This window comes from Struthio camelus, chromosome 14 (assembly GCF_040807025.1).
Source record: "Struthio camelus isolate bStrCam1 chromosome 14, bStrCam1.hap1, whole genome shotgun sequence".
NCBI classification, from domain to species: domain Eukaryota; kingdom Metazoa; phylum Chordata; class Aves; order Struthioniformes; family Struthionidae; genus Struthio; species Struthio camelus.
Window position 1 is genome coordinate 21,853,679 of NC_090955.1, and position 21,718 is coordinate 21,875,396.

Sequence of the window (21,718 nt, forward strand, 5' to 3'; positions counted from 1 at the left end):
CAAATCTTCACTTCTCTTCTTCAACTGTTAGTTATCACTGATAATGCTTTGTCTCTCTGATATGAGATCATGAGCTGTTTATGGCAGTGTTAGGCAGGGTAGCCTATCCTTAAGAGAAAGTAAGTTTTTCCCAGGGGGTGTGGATGTGGATTTGGGCTGTTATCATGAACTAGTGGGTGTTTCTACTTGAGTATGGGCTTAAAGAGTCTGTGTGATAAGTAATGATTTACTCTAGGATAAATGGCTAGTCTATTCGGTGTGTTATTGTTATGTTACTAATCTGTTTTATTCTGAGTTACTTATTTCTGCCCTCGCTCTTTTCAACATTCTTTCCTACTCCACAAAATTCTCTTAAAGGTGGCTCAAAGATTTGGCTATATCCCTATGTGGCCTTGTCTGGTTTGTTTCTGTTGGGGTTATTTAGAGTAAAGTGTAAAGGATGGAGAGGCTAAGACTGTGTCTCCTCGGGGAATGTGGAGCTTTAGCAAAAACTAGTATGAAAGCCGTTTATGTACTCTATTATATCAATGGTTCTGTTTCCTATGTGTGTGCTAACAAATCCCCTAGTGAAAAAAAACTACTGAAGTGAAGTATTTCCTTTGTGACTGTATTCTACATCAGGCTTGTCTTCTGACATAGATCTGTTGTTTAGCGATCATAACTCTTCACGCACATGATGACGCAGCTGTGGCTACAGAGGTCCACAGTATAAACTCACCCAATTCCCAGTATAAACTCACGCTCACTAGCTGCTATTTTCAGTACCAATCACTGCTTTTCCCATGTTATGTTCTAGAAAATCCCCCCTCAGAAACACCTTCAGAAGCTAGGAATAGATAGGTTTGGTCTTATGCAGGCTTTCTTGCTATGTTTTCGTTTGCCTTGGGGTGTTTTACAGAATTGCTGTTTGCAAAAACTGTTCCTTCAGGACAAGCGGTGCCCTGATTTCAGGTCATCACAGGTGTTAAGTGTGTGCTGACTGAGGAATTTGTAGAAGGCTTAAGTACTTAGGTGATCTGAACTTACAGGCTTTTATAGTCATAACTATGTCAGTCAGGGACGTGAACGTGTATGATCTCTAAACAGCATAGCAGTGCTAACAAAATATATATATATATATATATATATAAAGAGTATATGTAAAATATAAAGAATATAAAACATGTATAAAGAGTATAAAGAGACCAAGCATATGAAAAATTCAGAATTTAGACCTGATGCTTATTACTTAGTGCACTATAAGTGTACCTTGGGAGGTATGGAAAGCTGAGAGGTTGAGGATTGCTTGATTTCTATATAGTATTATCTTCCTGTACTACTACTCTGTCACTTCCTGTAGCTGCTTCAAATAAATCATTGAATTGGTAGTTTTATGAGGAACAGTAGCATTAAATCTGCAATGTATGTAGGTTTGGAAAACCAAAGAATAGGGAAAATATCTAAAGAGAGTCTGAAAGATGTTTGGATATCATCTCTACATGTTTTGACCTATTATGTGTTATAGGAGAAAGCTAACTTAGTCTTAATTCATTTTTTTTAATTAAAAAACATGCACAAGTATTCTTTAAATTTATTTAATTTATTTTGAATCCCAATGAAAATATACACTAAGTAGATATATAAATATCCATTTTATACAGTACTGTCAGTAATGAGATTTCTATGTGCTGACCTACATAAGTCAGGAGAATTGAGTTCCAGCTATCTGCTGCTTGGGTTCAGCAATTTTAGGGTAAATATTAACATTAATGAGGAATTTCTACCCCATGTGGTGTCAAAAATATAAAAGAGGAAACAAAACTTAAATGAAGAGCGTGATTACAATTGAAATAAGTAAAAGAAAATGTTTGTGCTGGCCTAAAAAGAGTATAATTATCACTTCTATTAAGCTTCAAGCATATGCTGAATCTTGAATGCTACTCTGTAGTGTTCAGAGTGCATCAAATTACGTTGATAACAAAACATTGAAGGACATTCCCTAGTTAAAGTTGCAATAATAAATATCAAAAACTTTAAAGTTTTTGTGTATTACTTCTTTGTATGAAACCCACCTTTATCTCACTAACTAGATTATAAAAATATATTCTAGTTTAGTGACACAAGAACTCAAAATACAGCACCTTTTTGTTGCATCTTTGCCTATTTATTGGTTATCAAAAAATGGCATAAGAACTTGTACTTGAAATCTGATAAATTGTTTGCAATACTTTTTTTTAAAAAGACATTGAACAGAGAAAAAGACCTTATGATGGAAAAAGTTACTTTTACTAGATTTTTAGAATTTATTTTTAAGAAAAAAATGTCAAAGCTTTACTATTTACGTTAAGAATTCAACATCTATAATTGGAAACATCAAATACAGTTTCCAGTTCTACTTGCAAGAGTCTTTCCGAGAGATATAAAGGTTTATGCTTAAATTATTCAAATGTAGGTTGAACATTGTCAAATAATACAATGGATCCTACTGATACATTGTTTATACTTTATTATCTCTGAAATAGTAAATACTCTATAAACTGGTTAAATAGTGTAAAATTGCCATTTCTCAGCAGATTTCAAGTATTGTAAAACTGATTTGGACAGACTGTTTTTGACATGCCCAACTTCTGTGTTACTTAAGGAAATTTCTAAGTTGCACGCTGTTTCTAGCTAAAATGCAGCGAAAAGTTGAAGGCTGAACCTCCCAGTACTTCACAGGATTGTTGAAGAGGCTTATGCCGCTGTATAATGCTTTCTTCTTTCTTCCTCCTGTTGGACAGAAATCATTCACTCCCAGTTTTGCAATGTGATTAGAATGGAGGAAGACTACCTGCAGCAATAAGAAATGGTAAAATGTAATGTTTAGTATGTAAATTGGAAAAATATCTATGCAAATAATTGGCATATAGATAATTGAGGATTTCTGTGACAACAATTGATATAGACTTCAAATAGTGTCAGGAATTAAAAATTTATGTTAAATATTTAGAAAAACATCTCTCTCCTATCACATTCTCTCCCCTCCCATACAGTCAGTTTTGTGGGTTTTTTTGTTAGTGTTTTGTTAGAAAGATTTGGCCATATTTTTGTGGAATATTCTCTTATAATCTAGTATCTATTTTCAGTGGTTTAATAATAGTAATAGTAAATAGTCTGGAGCAGAGTTGATATTAGGAGAAATGTGTGGGATGGTTATATGAACAGATGAGTTTAATGGTGATGTAGCTTAATGTAGCAAAAAATTTCTTGTGATGTTACAGTTTAGAATTCTGTGAATAAAATAATTCACATTGACAAAAGGATTCTTTTGTTAGGAATAACTAAACTTGCATTACATTTTAAGTTGTTTTTTTTTAATATGCACACACACACACACTCATTTATATCAAAAGATGCTTCTCTGAATGGAAGTGAAATAACAAGTGGAAAGAAGTGCAATTCAGAAGTGAAAACGTTAACCAAATAGCCTATCATGTGCTCTGTGATCCTTGCATTTCTTCGTGTTTCTTCAAGCATCACCCTGTTTTGCATCCCAACACGTACGTCATCTTATAAAACATATGTGTTTCTAATTGCTGTTTCAGATTTCAGGGAATATAACTGATTCGAAAGCATTTTATTGCAGAATTTTAAAGTTTTAGGCACTTCGATTCATTCTCATAAAATATTTTGTTTGGATTTAGACTTTTCAGCATGTAGAAGGAAAAATTTCAATTCCAGCCTGTTTAGATATAAAAGTATGTATGATAGGCTTTTTTAAAAAAATTTTCTTGGTATAGGATACTGTTTTCCGTTTTTGTAGAAAGTGATCCTGCTGTTTGAACTTGCTTATTGTTTTTAAGTAAATAAATGATTGCAAGTTTTGCTATTGCTTGTGTCATGTCGAAATAGGTGACAGTTAATTATGCTTTTAATTATGTCCCGGTCAGCATGATAGTGTGAAAATCAAATAACTCTTAAAACCCCAAAGCATCTATTAAGTCTAGTATATGACCTGCAGATATTTCAAATCGGGTAGTCCAGGAGGAACTTTCTTGAGCTTATTTTTTTCAAGATGGATCTCGCGTATACGTGGTATATTGGCAAAACTTCCGTTTTCCACATCCTTGATTTTATTGTTCCCAAGGCCTAGCCTAGAAATCATACAAGATGTTTCATTAAAGATCAATGGAGGTTTACAGCGGCATTGAAGCATCCTTTTTTAAAGATGTAGTTACACGTGGAGTACATATGAAAAAAAGAAGAACTGGGGAAGCATGATGAAATCTTACCTTTGATAGACAGAAAATCACCATTGACCTAATAAATATTTTTTTCTAATTTATTTCCACATAAGGGACAGTAGCTAGCAGTTTTGCATGTAGTTTTTCATCTTTTAGTGGCAAAGGTTAAAATGATAAACATCAATAAATCCGGTTGTAAAATATATCATGCCCTTTTAACAGGTAGTGTAGCTACAAAGTGTATTAATATGGTAATAAAAAGTACTGTTTTAATAAATAGCCAAAATAGCAAGTTTTGTAAAGAAACAGTTAAATCTAGCTTTGTCAAAAGCATTGTATCTAAAAAATAAGCAGGTTCACCTTCTCTCCTACTTCTATTTTTCCTTTAAGTAGACCTTCATTAGATTTGTCTGCTGTAAGACTTCAGCCTGTGTTTGCTAGGAAGCTGATTCAGAAGGAGGAGGCTCAGGGCAGTTTGGAGTTGCTGTTTCCACTCATCCTGCAATCCCCTCCTCCTTCCTTTCTCTCTGATTTCTTCAGTAACTGAAGCTGGTAATTAAAAACGGTTCAGGTTTCTACTACAAAATCCAAAATTCAGTGTTGATCAGCCATTTTTTTCAAAGTACTGACTAAGCCTTAGAGAGAGAACTTCCTTCTTATGTCCTACATCTGTGATCCATTCTTCAGTACCATGCATTTTCTATTTCTTAAACCCCATTACATTTAGAAGCAGCTATCGAGTTGTTTCTTTTACCAGCTACTTTGTTTTTCTTAAGCCAATTTCAGGAACTGAATCTATCTTCTTCTCTTATGATCTACCAATTTTTCCAGGCATTTGTGTACGTAAGCCTCAAATTTCCCTTTCCTGCTTCCTTTTTATATTTTCCTTTGGGGTGTGTGTGGATTGTCTCCTTTCAATACATTTGTCCCTGCTCTGGAATAAAAAGCTGTTATGACTCTTAAGTCTTACAAATGTAATTTCAAGAAGGGCATTCTGTTCCTAAGATGAAAATCAGTTGCTGTTGCTGTCTACCACATTTTGTGGGGAATTTGTGAGGTGAGTGACCAAGTTAAAATGCCTGGGTCAGATAGGAAACAGGCCGGAAGAAATATTAAATACTTTTGATAATGTGACCACAAATGTATTTTAAGGCTCATATATTTTAAGCATGTGAAATGCATGCAGTGCTTGTTAGTGGCGTATTTTTACTAGCATATTAGGAGATATTATATAAAAAAAATACATTACACATCACTAGGACACCATGTGGTAGTAATTTGATGATTACATTTTGTAATCAGGTGCTGTTTTTAAATATGCTTCTATTGAAGTTGTAGGTAAGATATGTAGTAACAAAGCTAATGTTGTGTACTCGGTATTTTTTTTTAAAGTTTGTTCTTTTTATTTACAGTGATTTCCTTTAAAAACTTTCTACTTCCTTTTTCTCCTGACCTTTTCCAAGCAAATAGTCTCATAGGAAACATTCTGCATAGTAGTTGTTACCTTTGAAGATCTTTATACCGGTTAAAATCCTCAAGTTCGATTGCTGTGATCTTATTGTCATCTAAATGAAGTTCTAGTAGACTGGAGGGTAGTTCTGTTGTAAAACAAATACACAATGAGAAAAATTAAACCAACTTTTAAAATATGTTTTTGCTGGAATATTCCCAACAACTTATTTCCTTTGTGTTTAGGATTGGGTGAAAAATCTTGAGGGATTGTCTTCACGAAATAAATGGATATTACATACAAGTATATTACTTTTTTTTTTAGTTCTCAGCAGCGTCATTTGATTTAAAAGAATAACTTTCCTTTTCCAAAGGCATTATGTACCATGGTGAATTTTCTATATGATAAGAAATGTAGGTTAATGCTAGTTGTTCTTTTGTGTGCTGTAGAAAGAAATCCTTATTTTTGCTCGTTTTAGTTTTTTTACCTAATTTCACAAAAGTTGTTTTCTTATGCTATTGTTTTACAGCTAAACTCTTTTTCCTTGCATGTTCTAGCTGTTTTGTATTAGCTGTTCTTCTGTAATCATATTAATAATATTTTTCCTGACATTCTGTGTGAATTATGATGCCTACTGTAAAAGTGATAGAAGCAGGTTCAGAGATGGTAAAAATTTTCCTGTTAGTTTGATCACTGATTTTTCTTCTTGGAAAATTCAAGGCTGAGAGTACGGTACGGTTTTTCAGAGTTTTAGTGTGTGGATAATCATGGTTGACAAGGTGTCGAGTTTTTTTTAGTGTGTAAGAGGAGTTATCTAACATAAGAACCAAGCTCCCATTGGGTGAATGTCAAAAGGCAAGCAGCATTTCGTGTGGTGTTTCTGTGATTTGGCAATTTGACTACTAAGGCTTAAAAAGAAGAATGGCCAAGGAGGAATAATATTAATACCTGACCTTTCCATAGCCTAATATATTGCATGTTCCAATATTCTGCAGAGGGTCTCTCGACAGAAATAGAACAAAACAGGATGACAGGCAAGTGTCAATTTTTATATACGGTTTTCTAAAGCTAACCATCGACAATTGGAAAATAAGAATGTGAAAGTGCTTATGGTGATGTTGAGAAAATAAGAGTCCAAATGGATTTCAGAGTCCAGAAACTGTATATAACTTTTCTAACTTTCTCTGTAATGGCTTTCACACACTTTTGGTTAACTGGATGTTATATGCAGTTCTTCAGCAGTAGACAGTCAAAAATCATACTTCTGTGGAACCTGTGATAGATGCCTGTAGATACTTGTTTTCTTCCAAAGGATGTAACAGTGTTGCTATTCCAGCTTTTAACACCTGTTCTGGCAGATAGCTTTTGGAATCCTTTGGAATTTCTTTATGTCAGTTGACATCATGGGTTTTTTTTTCCAGTTTACAATTCCTGAGGGTGTTGCTTATGTCTGAGTTGCAGTATTAAGAGAGCAGACTCTCTATCTGTCCATTTTAGATTTAAAGTGCGTTTTATAATTTAAAAAAATCTCTTAATGCTAATATAATAGTTACAAGGATCCTTTTATTGTTAATCTCTATTTATGTACAATGTGTTCACCGTGAATTCAGTTATCTAGTATGCGTAGTATTTGTCCCCAGATGTTGGAACTTGTGCTTTATTTCCTGATTGGATAATTCTTCATAAGATTAAATCTGAACCACTTTACATGTGTGTGTGTGTGTTGCGGAGAGTCACAGGAACTGGTGTTACGACAGTAGTACAAGAATATCTTTTTTGTGTGTTACGACAGTAGTACAAGAATATCTTTTTTGTGTGTTGAGAAGTACTAACTACCATTAGCAGCTGGGTAGTTTCTGATCCTGAATTTACCATATCTTAAGAATTAGGATGTTTTGTTTGGTTGGCTTTTTTTTTTTATTGTTCTCCTACAAAGATACATTTGTGTATCTCATCTTCCTAGAAGAAGGGATTAAATTAATCCGAATGAGGCAGTAATAAAAATCTTAGGGTCTAACATATATTCTCTCTGTAAGTTAAAGAATGATACAGTATATGGTACTGTGCTTTTTTTCCTCCCTTTTCTATTAGCTAGTTGTTTTGAGCAGTTGGGATATTGCAAATCGTATTCGGTTCAATGATATGCTGACTTACAGAAAAATGCAAGTGGAGTGTTGTACTGAGTTCCTTCATGTTTTTTTTAAATTTCTTTTTCTTGAGTGGAAGTCGATCATTTGTAAAGCTAATATTTTAGTTTATTACAGCTCCAACTCAACAAGTTAATTGTTCTGTATGAAGCAGTGATTTAGTTATAGTATGTTACTTGGATATAATTAAATTATTGATATTTTCACTTAGCAAAACTCCATCGAAAGGTGTATAAAACATTGAGTCATTGCTTCTGTGTTTCATATTGGATTACCATTGAATTGATTTTACTGCAGAGCATGTTTGAGCTTCAAGTAGCTTGAAACTTATTAAAGTGAGAAACGTTAGGCTTTAGATGCGTAAAGAGAGATGGAGAATGCGTGTGTGCGTGCATGCACATGCACGCTTCTGATGGGTTTTAAAATTGGTTACTAGTGGCATAAAGAAAAAATAAGGTAGGGAAAATGAGTTAGATGCTTTGGAGGGAATGAACAGTAAAATAAGTTTAGAAGAAAGTACTTAGGAAAATTTTAATAAACATAATATATGTTGAAGAATTTTATTTAGGAGTATAAGGGTATGGATAAGATATATAAAAAAATATAAAACAAAACATACCTTTAGGAACTGAAGTTAATTTAGCTTCTGCAATTCTTATATGATAGATATTTACTCCTTCAAAAGCTCCTGGCTCTATTCCATCATTGTTTAGAGGATTTGCACTCATTTCTGTCCAAGAAAAAAAAAGTACTTATGGAGCTGGAATTTTGTATATGTTATACTTGGTTATAAATAACTGGTTTTATTTTATTCATAATTATGGCTTCTAGTATCTTAAGAATTAATGTTTATTTAACTTCACTGATTATATTCCAAGATGAATATTTTGGAGTTGTGCAATCTCTGGGTATTTCTTATTATATATAACATATCTACACCCTACCCAGGTCTGTCTGGAAAAGCTGACTAGACATGTATCGAATCACCTCAACAGAAAGAAGAGTGACAACTGGAATTTTATATGTTGGGAATGCTAGTAATTAGCTTTGATTATCTGTTCTTGAGGATGGAAGCGTCAGCTTTCAGTGAATAAAGATTGTAGAACTTGGCTTGCAGGGTTACCAGATACCTGACCTATTTCACAATGGAATTATGAAAGAGAATTTCCACAGCACAGATATCTCCTTCAGAGGAAATTCCACACTGGGGAAATGTTTGAATGAAAAATAAATGAAGTATACTGAATTTTCAATATAAACATTTACTTTGTATCTGGACTTACCCAAAACATGTAAAGACTTCATTCCTTTAAAAGCTTCCTTGTGGATTTTCTTAACCTTATTAGCATGAATTCTGAGCTCTGCTAAAGATATTGGTAGATTTACTGGGATTTCAGTTAGCTGATTATGAGACAAATACAGTCGTCGTAACTTCTTTGTTGGCTGGAAGGCTTTTGGATGGATCTTGGTTATTTTGTTGTTGTTCAAAGCCAGTGCCTATGGGAAATGGGAAAAGTAATTCAAAGAACATATATCTATATGGAAATTTTGTGATTATGCATTTTAAGTGAGGAATTTGGTATATAATTTAGTAATTATTAAAGTAATATTTTATATTTTTCTAATATACCAAACTTTGATACAGGAGCTTATTCACTAACATCTACATGGAGTGATACGTGTTTGTTTTTTTTTTTTGGCTAGAATAAACTTTGTACATATTTTGTGCATTTCACTTAATGCACAAACAAATAAATGAATAAAACGTGGAGTATTAACTGGAAAGTAAAGAAAAAGTTCTGTCAGAGCTAACAAGGTGCCAATGAACTGATAAAACAAAATGTTTGTCTTTATATGATTTGTGGGTTCTGTGAGGATTGGTTTTTTTTTTTTTTTTGGTTCCTTACTGCAAACAAATGCTCAAAACTCAAAATTTCAACTTTTATTTCAGCAGGATTGTGCTGCAAAATAAAAGCCATGTTTTTCATCTGAATTTCTTAAATGTTAATGTCTGTATGCCAGTGGTATATGCACATCAATTAATATCTTTTTTGCTGTAATTTTCAACTCTTGTGGATTTAAGCATCTCTCCTGATTATTCTGTACCTTTTTGGACATTTTCTTGTTCTTGGTTACTACGTACTTCTATGTAAAATGATAGCGCGTTATCAGATAACTTGTATAAGTACAGACAGCAAATCATGAATTATTTGAAATTATTTTGCGTGTCAGATCACATCTCTGCATTTCCCTATCTAGATTATTCATTTTTATTCCTTTTTTACTTCTCTGAGCTGTTGCTAGAGGTAAATCATCTGCTCACAGGGACTGTGGAAAAAACAGAGCAAAACAGAATTAATCTTTTTCCCAGCAAAAAAGGGCATGGCTTAAGGAAATAAACAGGAAATTCTCCTTCCGAATCCAAGTTGCCATCTGTGGCTTTGCTAAGAAAGCTGCTACTCAGATAAAATGTACAAAGTAAACTTTGCTTTCAGTAAAAATCCCGTTAGCTCTTGCTACATGATCACAAATTAACTGATGAGGAAAATCAAAACAGCTCAGAGTTTTCAGTTGTCAGATAGTTAAAAGGTGACTCTCATGTATAACACAGTGATTCCTGATGTGTTCCTCTGTCATTCTTTATCGTTGGAGGTTAGTATCTGTAAGAGATTATCTACTGAAAATAAACTGCACATAGTGTGTTTACCCTTAATGTACTGGTTAGAGTATTCTGAGCCCATACAAGAGATATTCAGCTGGAATTGCAAACATATTGTTGCAGACAATGGAATTGTATTGTTCCTATGTTTTCTATCCTAGATTAACCTCTAATAATTAAAAAGCTCATTCAAAAACACCTTGCCTAGATCTGGTAAATGTAAATGAGCTCTTACTCAGAAGCCAAATACGGCTAAAAAAAAGATTTGGTTTACACTGGTTTAATGCATCCCTCTTGACTTTTTAATGTGGAGTAGGATGTCTCTAATTTGTTATAACTTGTGGGATGGATTTGTCGTTTTTACAAGCAATTCAGTCCTCGTCAGGGCTGGATCTAGAGCGACATCTTGTGGACCTATGCATTCTGAAGCATGATCTGCCCTTCCAGGTGTCTCAGATTATTTTGGTTTCTTTCATTATAAGAAGGCATTATATAAACTGTTAATCTCTTTCTTTACCAGGTGCCAGCGGTAGTTATTTTAAAGTCTATCTTAACGTGCATGTTTGAGCATGTTAAAAATAGTAGTAAAACACGTGATGTCTTCAGGAATTGAGTATTGGTCTGTTTTCTGTTCAGGTCAACTAGATTTCTGTCTCTACTTTCAGTAGTACGTGTGTTAGTTATATGCTGTGTACTTTTGAAAATACCCCTCTGCAGATATATCTAGTTCTCCTGTGAGCTTAAGTTCTGCAAACGATTACAATTTTGTGCGTCTGGGAGCTGGGTGGGCAACAAGGAGGACTTACCTTGCAGCCTTTAAAATACAAGAAGTGTTTTTCTGCGTGCTTAAGATTGAATAAATCTTGGGGAACTTTTTAAGTGGTGTATGTGGTACCTTTTCTGGGTGTCGTAGAAAATATTATAGTTCTCAAAGAAACTCAAAAGAAAAGTTCTCAAAGTGCTCAAAGAAACTTGCTTCTCATGGTATGTGAGCAGCCAAATATGCAGGCATATACATACTCTTGGAGAGTAAAAATACCATTTATATTTTAAAAGTATTGGAATATTTCAGATTGCTAAATAAGATTTAAAAGTCAGAAAATAACAAGCTTACATAAAGTGATGTGAGTCCTTGGAGATCATTTTCCTTGACCTCTCTAATTTTGTTGTTTTGAAGGTCGATCATGCGAGTATCTGGTGGAATGTTACGGGGTATTGATGTCAAACCTGTTTAAGTGCGTGAGATAAAAGAGAAACTTTACCTATTTGTATGCATGTCCAAAGAAATTGTCTGCTAAACAGAAAAACACAATGAGATTATTGATGACTATGATGGGAAAGAAAGGACAAACAGCCATAAAATAAATATCAAAAGAGAATACTTTTGATAATGAAAGGACCTAATTAAGTCAGAATGTATGACAAAAGTGAGTGGATAATTTCAGGACTGCTTCTACTCCTGCAGACTGTGAAAAGCTTGATGGGTATGCCCATTACCCACTCCTTGCGTCTGCAAAATAAGCAGCCTCAGAGCATAGTTTGAACCAGATACTGGTTGAGCCGCTGTAGACAGCAGTCCTCAGAGAATCGGAGGTTGTGGTTTGGTATTTAGGAACAGTGCAGCTTCAGTAACTGATCTCTGCTCAGTGTTTGGATGCTCCTTTCTACTTCGGCACTGCCCTATCTATTGTGCTGGCATAGCTGCTTATATAGCCATACAGAGAAATGTGAGAAAAGTGTTCTCAGTTGAGAAATGTGTTCTCAGTAGAAATGTTCAAAATATGATCCTCCAGCTGCCAGAACTTAATTTTCATTTGTATAAGCTCTCCAGTCCAATTCACTGCTTTGGTTGCAGAAACACTTCAATTCATACAGGCTACGGTTCTGAATCAGCAGAAGACACTAATGGGGGAGAGTAACTTGCTTTTCCGTAGAAGTGCTGATCTAAGTATATATCCAATGGTGATCTCACTTTGTTAACAATAATTTCATAGTTAATAAGTTACAGTTATTTAAAGTCTATTAATAGATTTTTTCCATGTGTAAACTTAGGTAAACCAGCTTGCAATCTGTAAACCAGATAAAAACCCCACAGCTGATTGTCTGTAAAAGAAATTTATTTTATTTCCTAATTATGAAACTTTTTTTTAAATGGAAGTTTACTTTTAAAAAATTATTTTGAGTTACCAACTGACATGTCAATTTTTTGTCATGTTTTGACAGCACTTAAAAAAACAAACAAACAAACAAACCAACACTAGCTTTGAAATTTGTCTACCTGTGGGAAATATCCTGATAGAAAGCTATTGGCCATGTAGTTCTTAGTCTTAGCAAACAGCAAATATTTTAATTTCTTCTTTACTCTGATGAAGGACTTCTACTTTGTTTTTGAAAAAATATGTGGTATATATAGTTCTTTGTGCAAATTATTTAGTATTGATAATACTTAAGGGTTTCTATCCTGTATTCTATTTGAAATACAGTCCTTGAAACCATATTGTATTTTTAATTTCTGTGTTAATGTTTGTGTCACTCGTATGTTAAAATTCTTGAGCAGAAATAATGATTTTTTTTTTTTTCAGTGTCAGTTCTAGAGAACTGGCATATATACCACGGTGTTCTGTGGCATAAGAAACACACTGGCAGCTATTAACCTAGCAGGTAACAGTAACTTCTTGTTGTTCAGTGACTTTTTCATGTATCAAAGCTGTGAATCCAGTGAATGCTTGCTTTTGTGTGGGAGAGTTGAAAGTGGGGAGGAACTGAAGGAAGTACGTAATAATATTGAGTAAGACATTAATATAGAAGAGGATTGGGTGAAGATGAGCAGGAGGAGAGTCAGGAGTTGGATTAAGAAAGTCTTAAGGAGGTCTATTTGAGGAGTTGAGTGGCTGGTAAGTGGTAGTAACACAGGAAAGGAGAGGAAAGAATAACTTAACACAGTGCTGTTCAAATAAGGGGTGGGAGGAGAGTTAAAGAAACAGGAGGAGTCCAGTGCTATCAACATCATCCTATCCAAGAACAAAGATTAACGAAAGAAGGGAAGCAAGAGAGTTCAGCTGCAGACACAGTGGCAGGTGAAAGCATCTTGATTAGTGTAAGACAGAAGCTGGAAGGCTGAGGCATAAATATCATAAATGGTCTTTTGCACACTGACTCAGTGTTTCTAAGACATGGGAAGAAGAGCCTGGGACTAAATTTAGGAATGGTGTCCGAGCTGTGATTACAACAAATGTCATAGGTGCTGAAATAGAGTATGTGGATAAGCATGCTAAATCTGTGCTAGTGACAGGAGAATTATCCATCAACTACCTTGAATCACAGAAAAACTAATGAACATTTATTCAAGTTGGAGCTACAGCAATAAATATTAAGGGATTTTGATCATTAGGGATGGCTGATAACATCAGCGGATTTGCCTTTGCTTAAAATGTTATGGGAGCCATGTGCAGTTGTAACAGAAGTTAAGCTGAGCAAATAGTTTGTTTCCCTTCTGTGCTCTTGCATTATAACTTCATAGTAGTTTGTTTATGGCCTCTTTTTTCTTTGTTGTCCTTTCTTGTCATTTGATCTGCTGCTTTGTAGTTGTGGATGAAGTACTACTTTAGTCATAGTATTTTTTGAGATAAGGAACTAATAGCTTGGCTAATGCAAACAGGAGATGCAGCAAATTTTGGTTGTCATCTGTTTGGACATAACTTCATGGAAGTAAAGGGAACAGCATAAAGTATTATCTATCTAAAACATGAATATAAGTATGTGCCATTTTACGATTGTTCTTTTAGTGGATAGAAAGCTATGCAGATTATATGTGGTTATTCACCTAGAGCAGTATTAAGTTAAATAGATTGTTTTACAGTTATTTTTTACATATCCTAAATACCATCCCAATCTGTATTGTTATAAATATAAGTCATTCCTTATGTAAGGAGGCTGTAACAGCTTATTCATTTTTTTTTAAACTGATGTACATAAATTGAGAAAGCTTTTATATTGTACCAAATGCCAGACACAGCTTAATGTTTGATATTGTTTGCCAGCCTGATTGAAGCAATGTAAGCTACTTTTGAAAATGAGTAGTATAGCCATAGTGTGTGTGTAATTTATGGAACTGTAGAATTTATCTTTCAAAAGGAAAATCTTCTGAAGAATAATCCAGTGGAAAACAGACGCACAAATTCATTCTTACCCAGATCAGAGCAGTGAACAACTCTCACGTAGCACTGGCATCCAAAGGGGCATATTGGGAATAGATCAAAAGGAATTAGTGGTATAATTGGTTCTGTGGTTGGAAACAGAGAATTATCGTCATCCTCTTCCTCCTCCTCCTCCATATCTTGGAGCATCACGTTCTTTAGTGTAAAATATGAAGGACCAGTGAGAGGTTTAGCAGAGCACAAAGCCAAGAAAAGAAGGAGCACATATTCTTTCATGTCTTCTCAGTCAGGATAACCAGTCTTGAAGAAAAAGTGTTAAAAAACAAACAAACAAACAAACAAAACCCAAGAATTAGTGAATGTAAAAGAGCCCATAAACACATTGTACTACTTAATTCACTCATTGCTACACTGCACTCTGCGCTCTGTGGCCCTGAACATGGTCTGCTGTGAATATTAAGGATTAAGAAATGTATTAAGGGTGAAGAAGAATAAAAATATTCTTTAAGTGAAATTTATTAGATATTGATGGCATATCAAAGTAGGGTTTTTAGCTGAGTTTAAAAAAATAGTATCATCGTTTACTTGGGGCTTTGAAGCAAAGTACAATTGGATCAAGGCTTTAATAGAGTGTGATCTTTGTAGCAGGTTTTACAAGAATTTGAAATTTAATTCATTTTAAGAAAAAGGGGGACTATTTAGTTAACAATACATAAAATGCATTCATCAGGACATTCCCAAAACAATCCTTATTCTAATTTGGAAAACAGATTGAGTTTTCAGTCACAGCAACAGCTTTTCCCATGTTCCAGGCATTCATATTTTCCTGCTGATAAAAAGTCCCCTTTGCATTTTAATACAAGCACATTTGTATTCACTTGCATTTGACCAGGGCTCTTTTCTCTGACAAGGGTTTGCAAGGTATGGATCCACATCATTTAAAATCAGTAGCTGAATGAAACTCCAGAAATGAACTGCAAGTCAATACTTTTATGTGAATATTTTTTCAATAAACTTTTTTTTTTTAACTTAGTTTTGTTGTCCTGAGGTCTGTATGTGATTGCTAGGCATCTAGCCCAAAGGGGCTGTGCTTGAATTTAATGCTCTAAAAGCTATTAGCTGTCTAGATTGCCTGTAACCTGAAAGTATCTTTCTTCAGTAATCCAGTGTCCTTCAGTCTGGAAGACAGAACGACATTGGATCAGTTAGGGCATCTACAGAGCCGATAAATTCAAGTCAGATAGGTGTTGTGATTTTTATCTGATATAACTGAGAAGAATACACAAGTTACCAAGATCATCAAAAGTAGATTTGTCTTTAGAAAAATACAGCCTCACTGCAGCTATTTTTTCAATTTCATTCTGCTTCTCTGAGTTCAAATTTTACCAGAATTCTCTTAGTTATACCTGACTGGGAAAATCGTGAATCTAAATTATCCAGTTCTAAATGAGAGTATATTGTGTTTCCTGGGTAATGATGATCCGTAGTTCAAAACCCTTGGATATTTTCTACCTACTCTGTTTATATTCTAAATTGATTGAGTTGATTGACCAAACAGTCCCATGAAACTGGACACAAAGTAAAATAGGGATAAGAATTTCTGCAACAATATTTTACAACTCTATATGAGGAAATCCTGTAAATATTGAATTCATATTCTAAAAACAAGCATCTAAAACATTATTAATAGAACATGGAACACTAAAGGGAGATAAGATATTAAGTATGAATAACTGCTTCTTTCAATTTCTGAAGAAGTGCACTAACACTGAAGCTACTATGGTTTAAATTCTGTCTTTCTACTGGAAATCTTAATGGTATGGGTTGGAATTTGAGGACTGTACTTTTTTTTTTTCCCAAAGATTTCTTTTACTTTGTGTATAAATGATAAATGGGAACGTAGTTGTCAGTGTGATTTCATGATCATCACTTAGACTTCATGCCTCAGGAAAGCTGGTGCTATTTCCTGAAGACAGCAGTGCATTGTCACCTCCAGGTTACAAAAAGTATCTTTAAGTTTTATTAATACATGTAGATGTGTTTCCATATGTGACGTTTAGGTTTGAAATTTCTCTAGAATATGTAAGAAATGATATAAACAAAGTAGGTATTAGAAATCAAGAAACATTCTGTTAGGCTCACAGGAATTCTGCTGGAGAAGATTTACGGAGTATGTGATCAGAATGGCTTGTTACTTATTGGAAATCCTAGCTATTGCTCTTTAATAGGTGATTTTGGAATACTTTTTATAAAAGAAATAATTTGTGTAACCCTGAAATGGATCATTAGCTGGGCATATCTGAATATTTTCAGTTGCTTTCACTCAGTATGTAAAAAAAAATTCATTATAGTGAGAACTAATCAACTGTTAGCCAATAGAAATTGATGAATTTATTGGTCATTTAAGACTTCTCTTTGGGCAAGACTTTGGCAATATCATTACAGAGGGTGACTAAAGTGCTTCACATGTCAGCTCTCATTTAAAAAAAAAACTTAAAGAATTCAACCCTCAACTCTACACTGTTTCCATCCCAAGTCCAATTCAGGAAGCACTTTGTATCTTGTTGTTATGCATATCCTGTTTATAAGATGCTTCTGTTTAGACTATCGTAGACTTTTTTAGGGAAATACTAAACGGATGTCGATTCTTGTTTGATCACCTAATTAAGTACTTGCTGTTCTGTTTATAGCTGAAAAATCTCATGATGTAGGCATTTTGCCATAGGTCCTTAATCACAGGAAAATAAATGCACTGATATATATAGGGGTGTTGGCTTAGCTTATTCAAAGTTCTTAAAGAAGCTTCACACACATTTTCTTTTGTGTTCAAAGTAGCGTTCTGTTATGATGCTTCTAGCAAAAATGTTAGAGACTACCTGGAAACCTAGACAGTATGTTTGATTTTCTTTTTGATAATCTGTAATTTAAATACCTTACTAAAGTGCACTTTTACCTTTTACGAGATATCTGGAAGAGACAGTGATGCTGCTCACCTCCTCTTAATAATGGTTTAAAAGGGTCCTCCGTTTTTCAGGACTGGTAGGATAGTGTCGTGATCGGCAAAGTGATAGAGAAATGCTCTTAATCTCTTTACAGAAGCTAGATCAGCAAGTGGCAGAGAAAGAAAGTTTCACTGGAATAAATAGATAGAATAGGAAGAGGGGAGCAAAGTTCAACCCCAGAGACTGCTTATGAGTTTTGCCTGAAAGTTTTTTTTTGAATATAAACAGTGCTGAGAACAACACATGGAACCTACAGTGGTTTGTTTGTAGTGAATTGCAATCATGTCTGCCTGTCAGCCTTTTGAATCTTTGGCCCTATCAAGCTTGTATTTCACCTTCAGCAAAATAGTTGAAAGGTCCAGTACTTTAGTCACACCGCTAGTCAGGAGATGATGAATTTGAAGCACTTCAGATTTCTGAGTTCTCCTTGGTCTTGGCCAAGTGCTTTTGCTCAGAGAGAGGCTGTTTGGCTGGTCTTTTTTCCTCTTGCAGCTTATGAATTAAAGTGACAGAAAGTTCTGTGCTTTGCTCAAAGTAATGTTTTTTGTGCAATTTATACATGTAGGAAATCAAGTTTTGTAGCATATTTCATATCCGGGGACATCTAATTTTTAAGTTCCTGCTGACTTCTGCATGTGATGGGCTTTGGGTGTATAGTTTCCCAGTGCCTAAATGCATGTTCCTGAAATGCTCTTCTAGATCTGGTGCTAGTAAGTTGTGTAATGAAAGCATTTAAAAGCCTTTTTCCACACTTGCACCTGTAGCAAATGAATTGCTTTTTTCATTTCAAATACTCCAAAAAAATCGTAATCTCAAACTATGAGAAGGTTGATGCTTTGATTGGAATAGTGGCTAATTTCAGCTCTTGGAAAAAGAGTTTGGTACAAACAATTCTATGAAAGCAAGATCGTAATGCACAATTGATTAAGCCTGTAAGTCTTGTGAGTTAACTCTCTCGAAAAAAAGCCCCTATGCAGAGGAAATCTGAGTGATACTCAGATACTTGCGTTACTTCTTTTTTCAGGAAAGCGAAAAAGCCATTGCTTCATCTTCCCACTTTATCATTAGGAGATCTTTATTGCTCATCAGCTTTGTAGTTAGGGGCAGCAACCAAGTTTGACTCCAGGGTTCCATTGGCCAAAGAACCACATAGGAAGCTGTGGAGCTTTTTTATTGTTTTGTTTATTGCTGAGATTTTGAGATTCCCAGTAAATACTTGTTGATAAGTCTCTAGAAATGCTCTGACTCTGAAGTTCATCTCAAAAAACTTACACAAACTTTTTATGTGCTTAAACTTCTAGATAAAGAGAATTAAAAGAAAAAAAAATCAAACCCTGAAACCTAGGATCCTAGTGGTCTTTCTGGAAATACTTCAATTATTTTTCAAGAGGATTTTATGAACTATTTAAATAATTGTTTCAGAAAATACAGTTCAGCATTACAGCTGCTGCCACATGAGGCTGGTTCTGCTCCCAGCCTTTTGCTCAGGCTCCCCACTGAGTTGATTGAACTCGCTACACCATTGTAAAACTAACATGAGTCAGAACAAAAAACTCCCGTTCTTTCAGGGTGAACAAACTAAATCAGTCTGAGCATCAGAGCCAGCACAAAGGAGCGGGAGGAGCAGCCTGTTTTAGGGGGAAGGAAAGTAAAAAGGAATGAGAGGGAAGGAAGAGTGTGACAGCCGTTTCTGACACGTGCAAATTGTTAGACCGGCTCAAGTGTTTTACTGAATAATAACCAGGATGGATGATTATTGCTTGGACAATGTCCACTGTTGTGCATTCTCACTTTTACAGACCAGAACATTTAAAATGAGTTTGAGAAAGAGTGTTGTGAAGTCAGGGAGGACTCACGTAGTTCTTGCATCACACGTGCAAGAAGTACGCATAGCAGTACTCCTTTTCCTCGAGGACAAAAACTTCTGAATAACACCTTTCTGCTGGAACGCTAGCCCCCCTCAAAGTGAGGGGTGGCTGAATGTGGAGTATATGCTTTCCATATAGAGATGCTGTACGGCGGACTTTCTTTCCTCCTGTATCTAACAATCTTAAGATCTAGGCTTATTGTTCAGAACATGTTTATCCAGCAATGTGGTGATCTTTACCAAAAGTCAGATTGCCAAATGGCATGTGGAATATATGAACTTTTTATGTTACTAATTCAGTATAATATTTGTGGCTTATAACTAATTAAATGCAGGTGGCATTGCAATATGTTAAAGTGATTAAAATCACTTGCAGATAGTAAAAATTAAATGGGAAATCCCCACAGAAGTGCTCAGTAGACAGGAAAATTCTAAACATGAATTAGGAAGGAAAAAACGCTTTTGTGGGGACAAAAATCATTTCATTAGTATGGAATGTCTGCACGCACTGAAAACCAGTTTGAATTCCCTGGTGGTTACATGCCAGTAGCAGAATCCTGCAGCATGTGGTTTTTGTTGTCTTATAAGTTATGACACTGAAAGAGTTAATAGGTAGATTGTTAAGACTTAAGAAAACTAAGAATTAAGTTTAGAAGTTGCTTCTGTTAGTGATATAGAAAGGAAAATTTCCTACAGCCTTTTTTCTGTAAAGGAAATGTTAAAATGACACACTGGTGGTCTTTACAGAGGCAGAGAAAAATCCCTGTGTTCCTTAGTAACACAAATCATTACAGTGTGCACAGATTTTGTCCAAAGAAAGGCAAGACCATAGCTGTTTTGAAAGCTATATTTAAAAATAGTTCTAGTTCTATTAGTCATTGTCCCATTCCATAAATAAATGGATTTATGTTTAACTCTTTGTCTACTGATTTATTTAGGTTGCTTAAGAAAAATAGGTGGAAACTTTTTGCTCAGTAAGATGACAGAAGAAATAATTGTGTCTTGAGAAATAGTGCAATATTCAAGTTGCATAGTATGATAATGAATAACATATTTGTAAATATATATATATATGTTTAGAAAGTATTTACTTTTCTTAGAAAACACTGACTCGTGTGTTACTGAACATAATCTATGAACATTTTTAGGTTATTTTGATTTAGAGATGCTTATCTATAATTCAGTCTTTCATGTTTTATTTCTAGTTATTCTGCTGGTATCTACTTTAAAAAAATCTCCTGAGTACTTAAGTATAGAAAGATGATACAAAGCTATAAATGTAAGAGCAATTGTGATTGAAGGATAAATTTGCATAGATTGAATTAACTGGGAAACAAGAGCTTATTGTGTTGGTTGTTAAGAAGCTTCATCTAACAAGTCCTTTAATAGTTAAATAGCTCACAGCTCCCTTGCTTTTTTTTTTTTTGTTTGGCTTTAGAGCTCAAGTGTAGTAAATACAGAATTATTTCAGTTGTGAAGTAGTTTTTAAAGTGTTCCATTAAAAAAAAAAATTAGTACTTCTAGCTCTAAATTGCCTGCCATTATTAATCGACATGGTAGAGTGAGGACAGCATGTTGCTTAATTCTGTATTGCTGTTTAAATAGAGTAGATATTCAAACACAACATACCTTGCAAGTTTAGTAGTTCTTCCAGAAGCACTGTGATAATCCACCTGAGGGCTTTGTCCACTTTATTTCATAAAAAAAGAGATACAAAGAAATTAAGCTGAGTGCTGTGAAATGGAAAGTAGGTATAAAGCAAAATTCCACTTTAAAACTTCTTGATCCTCCTGGCACCCTGGGTGATACCCGAGTAAACTGCTGCTACAGATTAGCCCATCTTAGTACTGAAGAATGATATTAAGGCGACTTGTTACTACTCATATGTTTTTCATCACTGCCTGTATCACAGCCAAAACTTCTGGCTTAACTCTAGACGTCTAGTGGAAGACTTTGTAAAACCTGTAGTTTAATAATAGTTGACATCAGGCCATTGAAAGTACGGTGAAGTCCATTTCAGTCAGTTCTTCATAGGGCAGCACACTTCTTATTAATGATTTCAATGGCCATTGCTCCTTGAAAAGTGAAGCTTCAATAAAAATAGAAAACCATAGCCAGTGACAGAGTAAAGCAATAGACTGTAGTGATCAGCAAGTTGCCAAATCTTCTAAAGTTGTAAAATCAATACTTTGTTCTGTAGGTATGTGTAAATGCAACCTCTGTTTCAGTAGACG

The 21,718-nt window shown here is 34.6% G+C and overlaps 2 protein-coding genes across 11 annotated transcripts in view; one reads left to right on the forward strand and one right to left on the reverse strand.

Annotated features, from left to right (window-relative positions):
• CENPP (centromere protein P) overlaps window positions 1–21,718 on the forward strand; it is a 160,555-nt gene that overhangs the window by 68,078 nt on the left and 70,759 nt on the right. The gene's annotated exons all lie outside the window — the stretch shown is intronic.
• ASPN (asporin) lies at window positions 1,595–21,344 on the reverse strand. Its single transcript, XM_009688102.2, has 8 exons — window positions 21,114–21,344; window positions 14,648–14,915; window positions 11,573–11,685; window positions 9,083–9,296; window positions 8,419–8,529; window positions 5,707–5,800; window positions 3,974–4,112; window positions 1,595–2,809 (listed from the first exon to the last, which is right to left on the reverse strand). Exons 2-8 carry the CDS (start codon window positions 14,889–14,891, stop codon window positions 2,612–2,614), a joined length of 1,113 nt encoding a protein of 370 aa, XP_009686397.1. The 5' UTR covers window positions 14,892–14,915; window positions 21,114–21,344; the 3' UTR covers window positions 1,595–2,611.

Excerpts from the sequence above, each read along its gene's own strand:
- ASPN (XM_009688102.2), bottom strand. The coding sequence starts at position 14,891 with ATGAAAGAATATGTGCTCCTTCTTTTCTTGGCTTTGTGCTCTGCTAAA. Across the intron at positions 11,686-14,647 it reads TGTTCACTGCTCTGATCTGG|GTTTGACATCAATACCCCGT; the intron begins GTAAGAATGAAT and ends GCACTTAAACAG. Across the intron at positions 5,801-8,418 it reads ATTAACTTCAGTTCCTAAAG|AACTACCCTCCAGTCTACTA; the intron begins GTATGTTTTGTT and ends GTTTTACAACAG.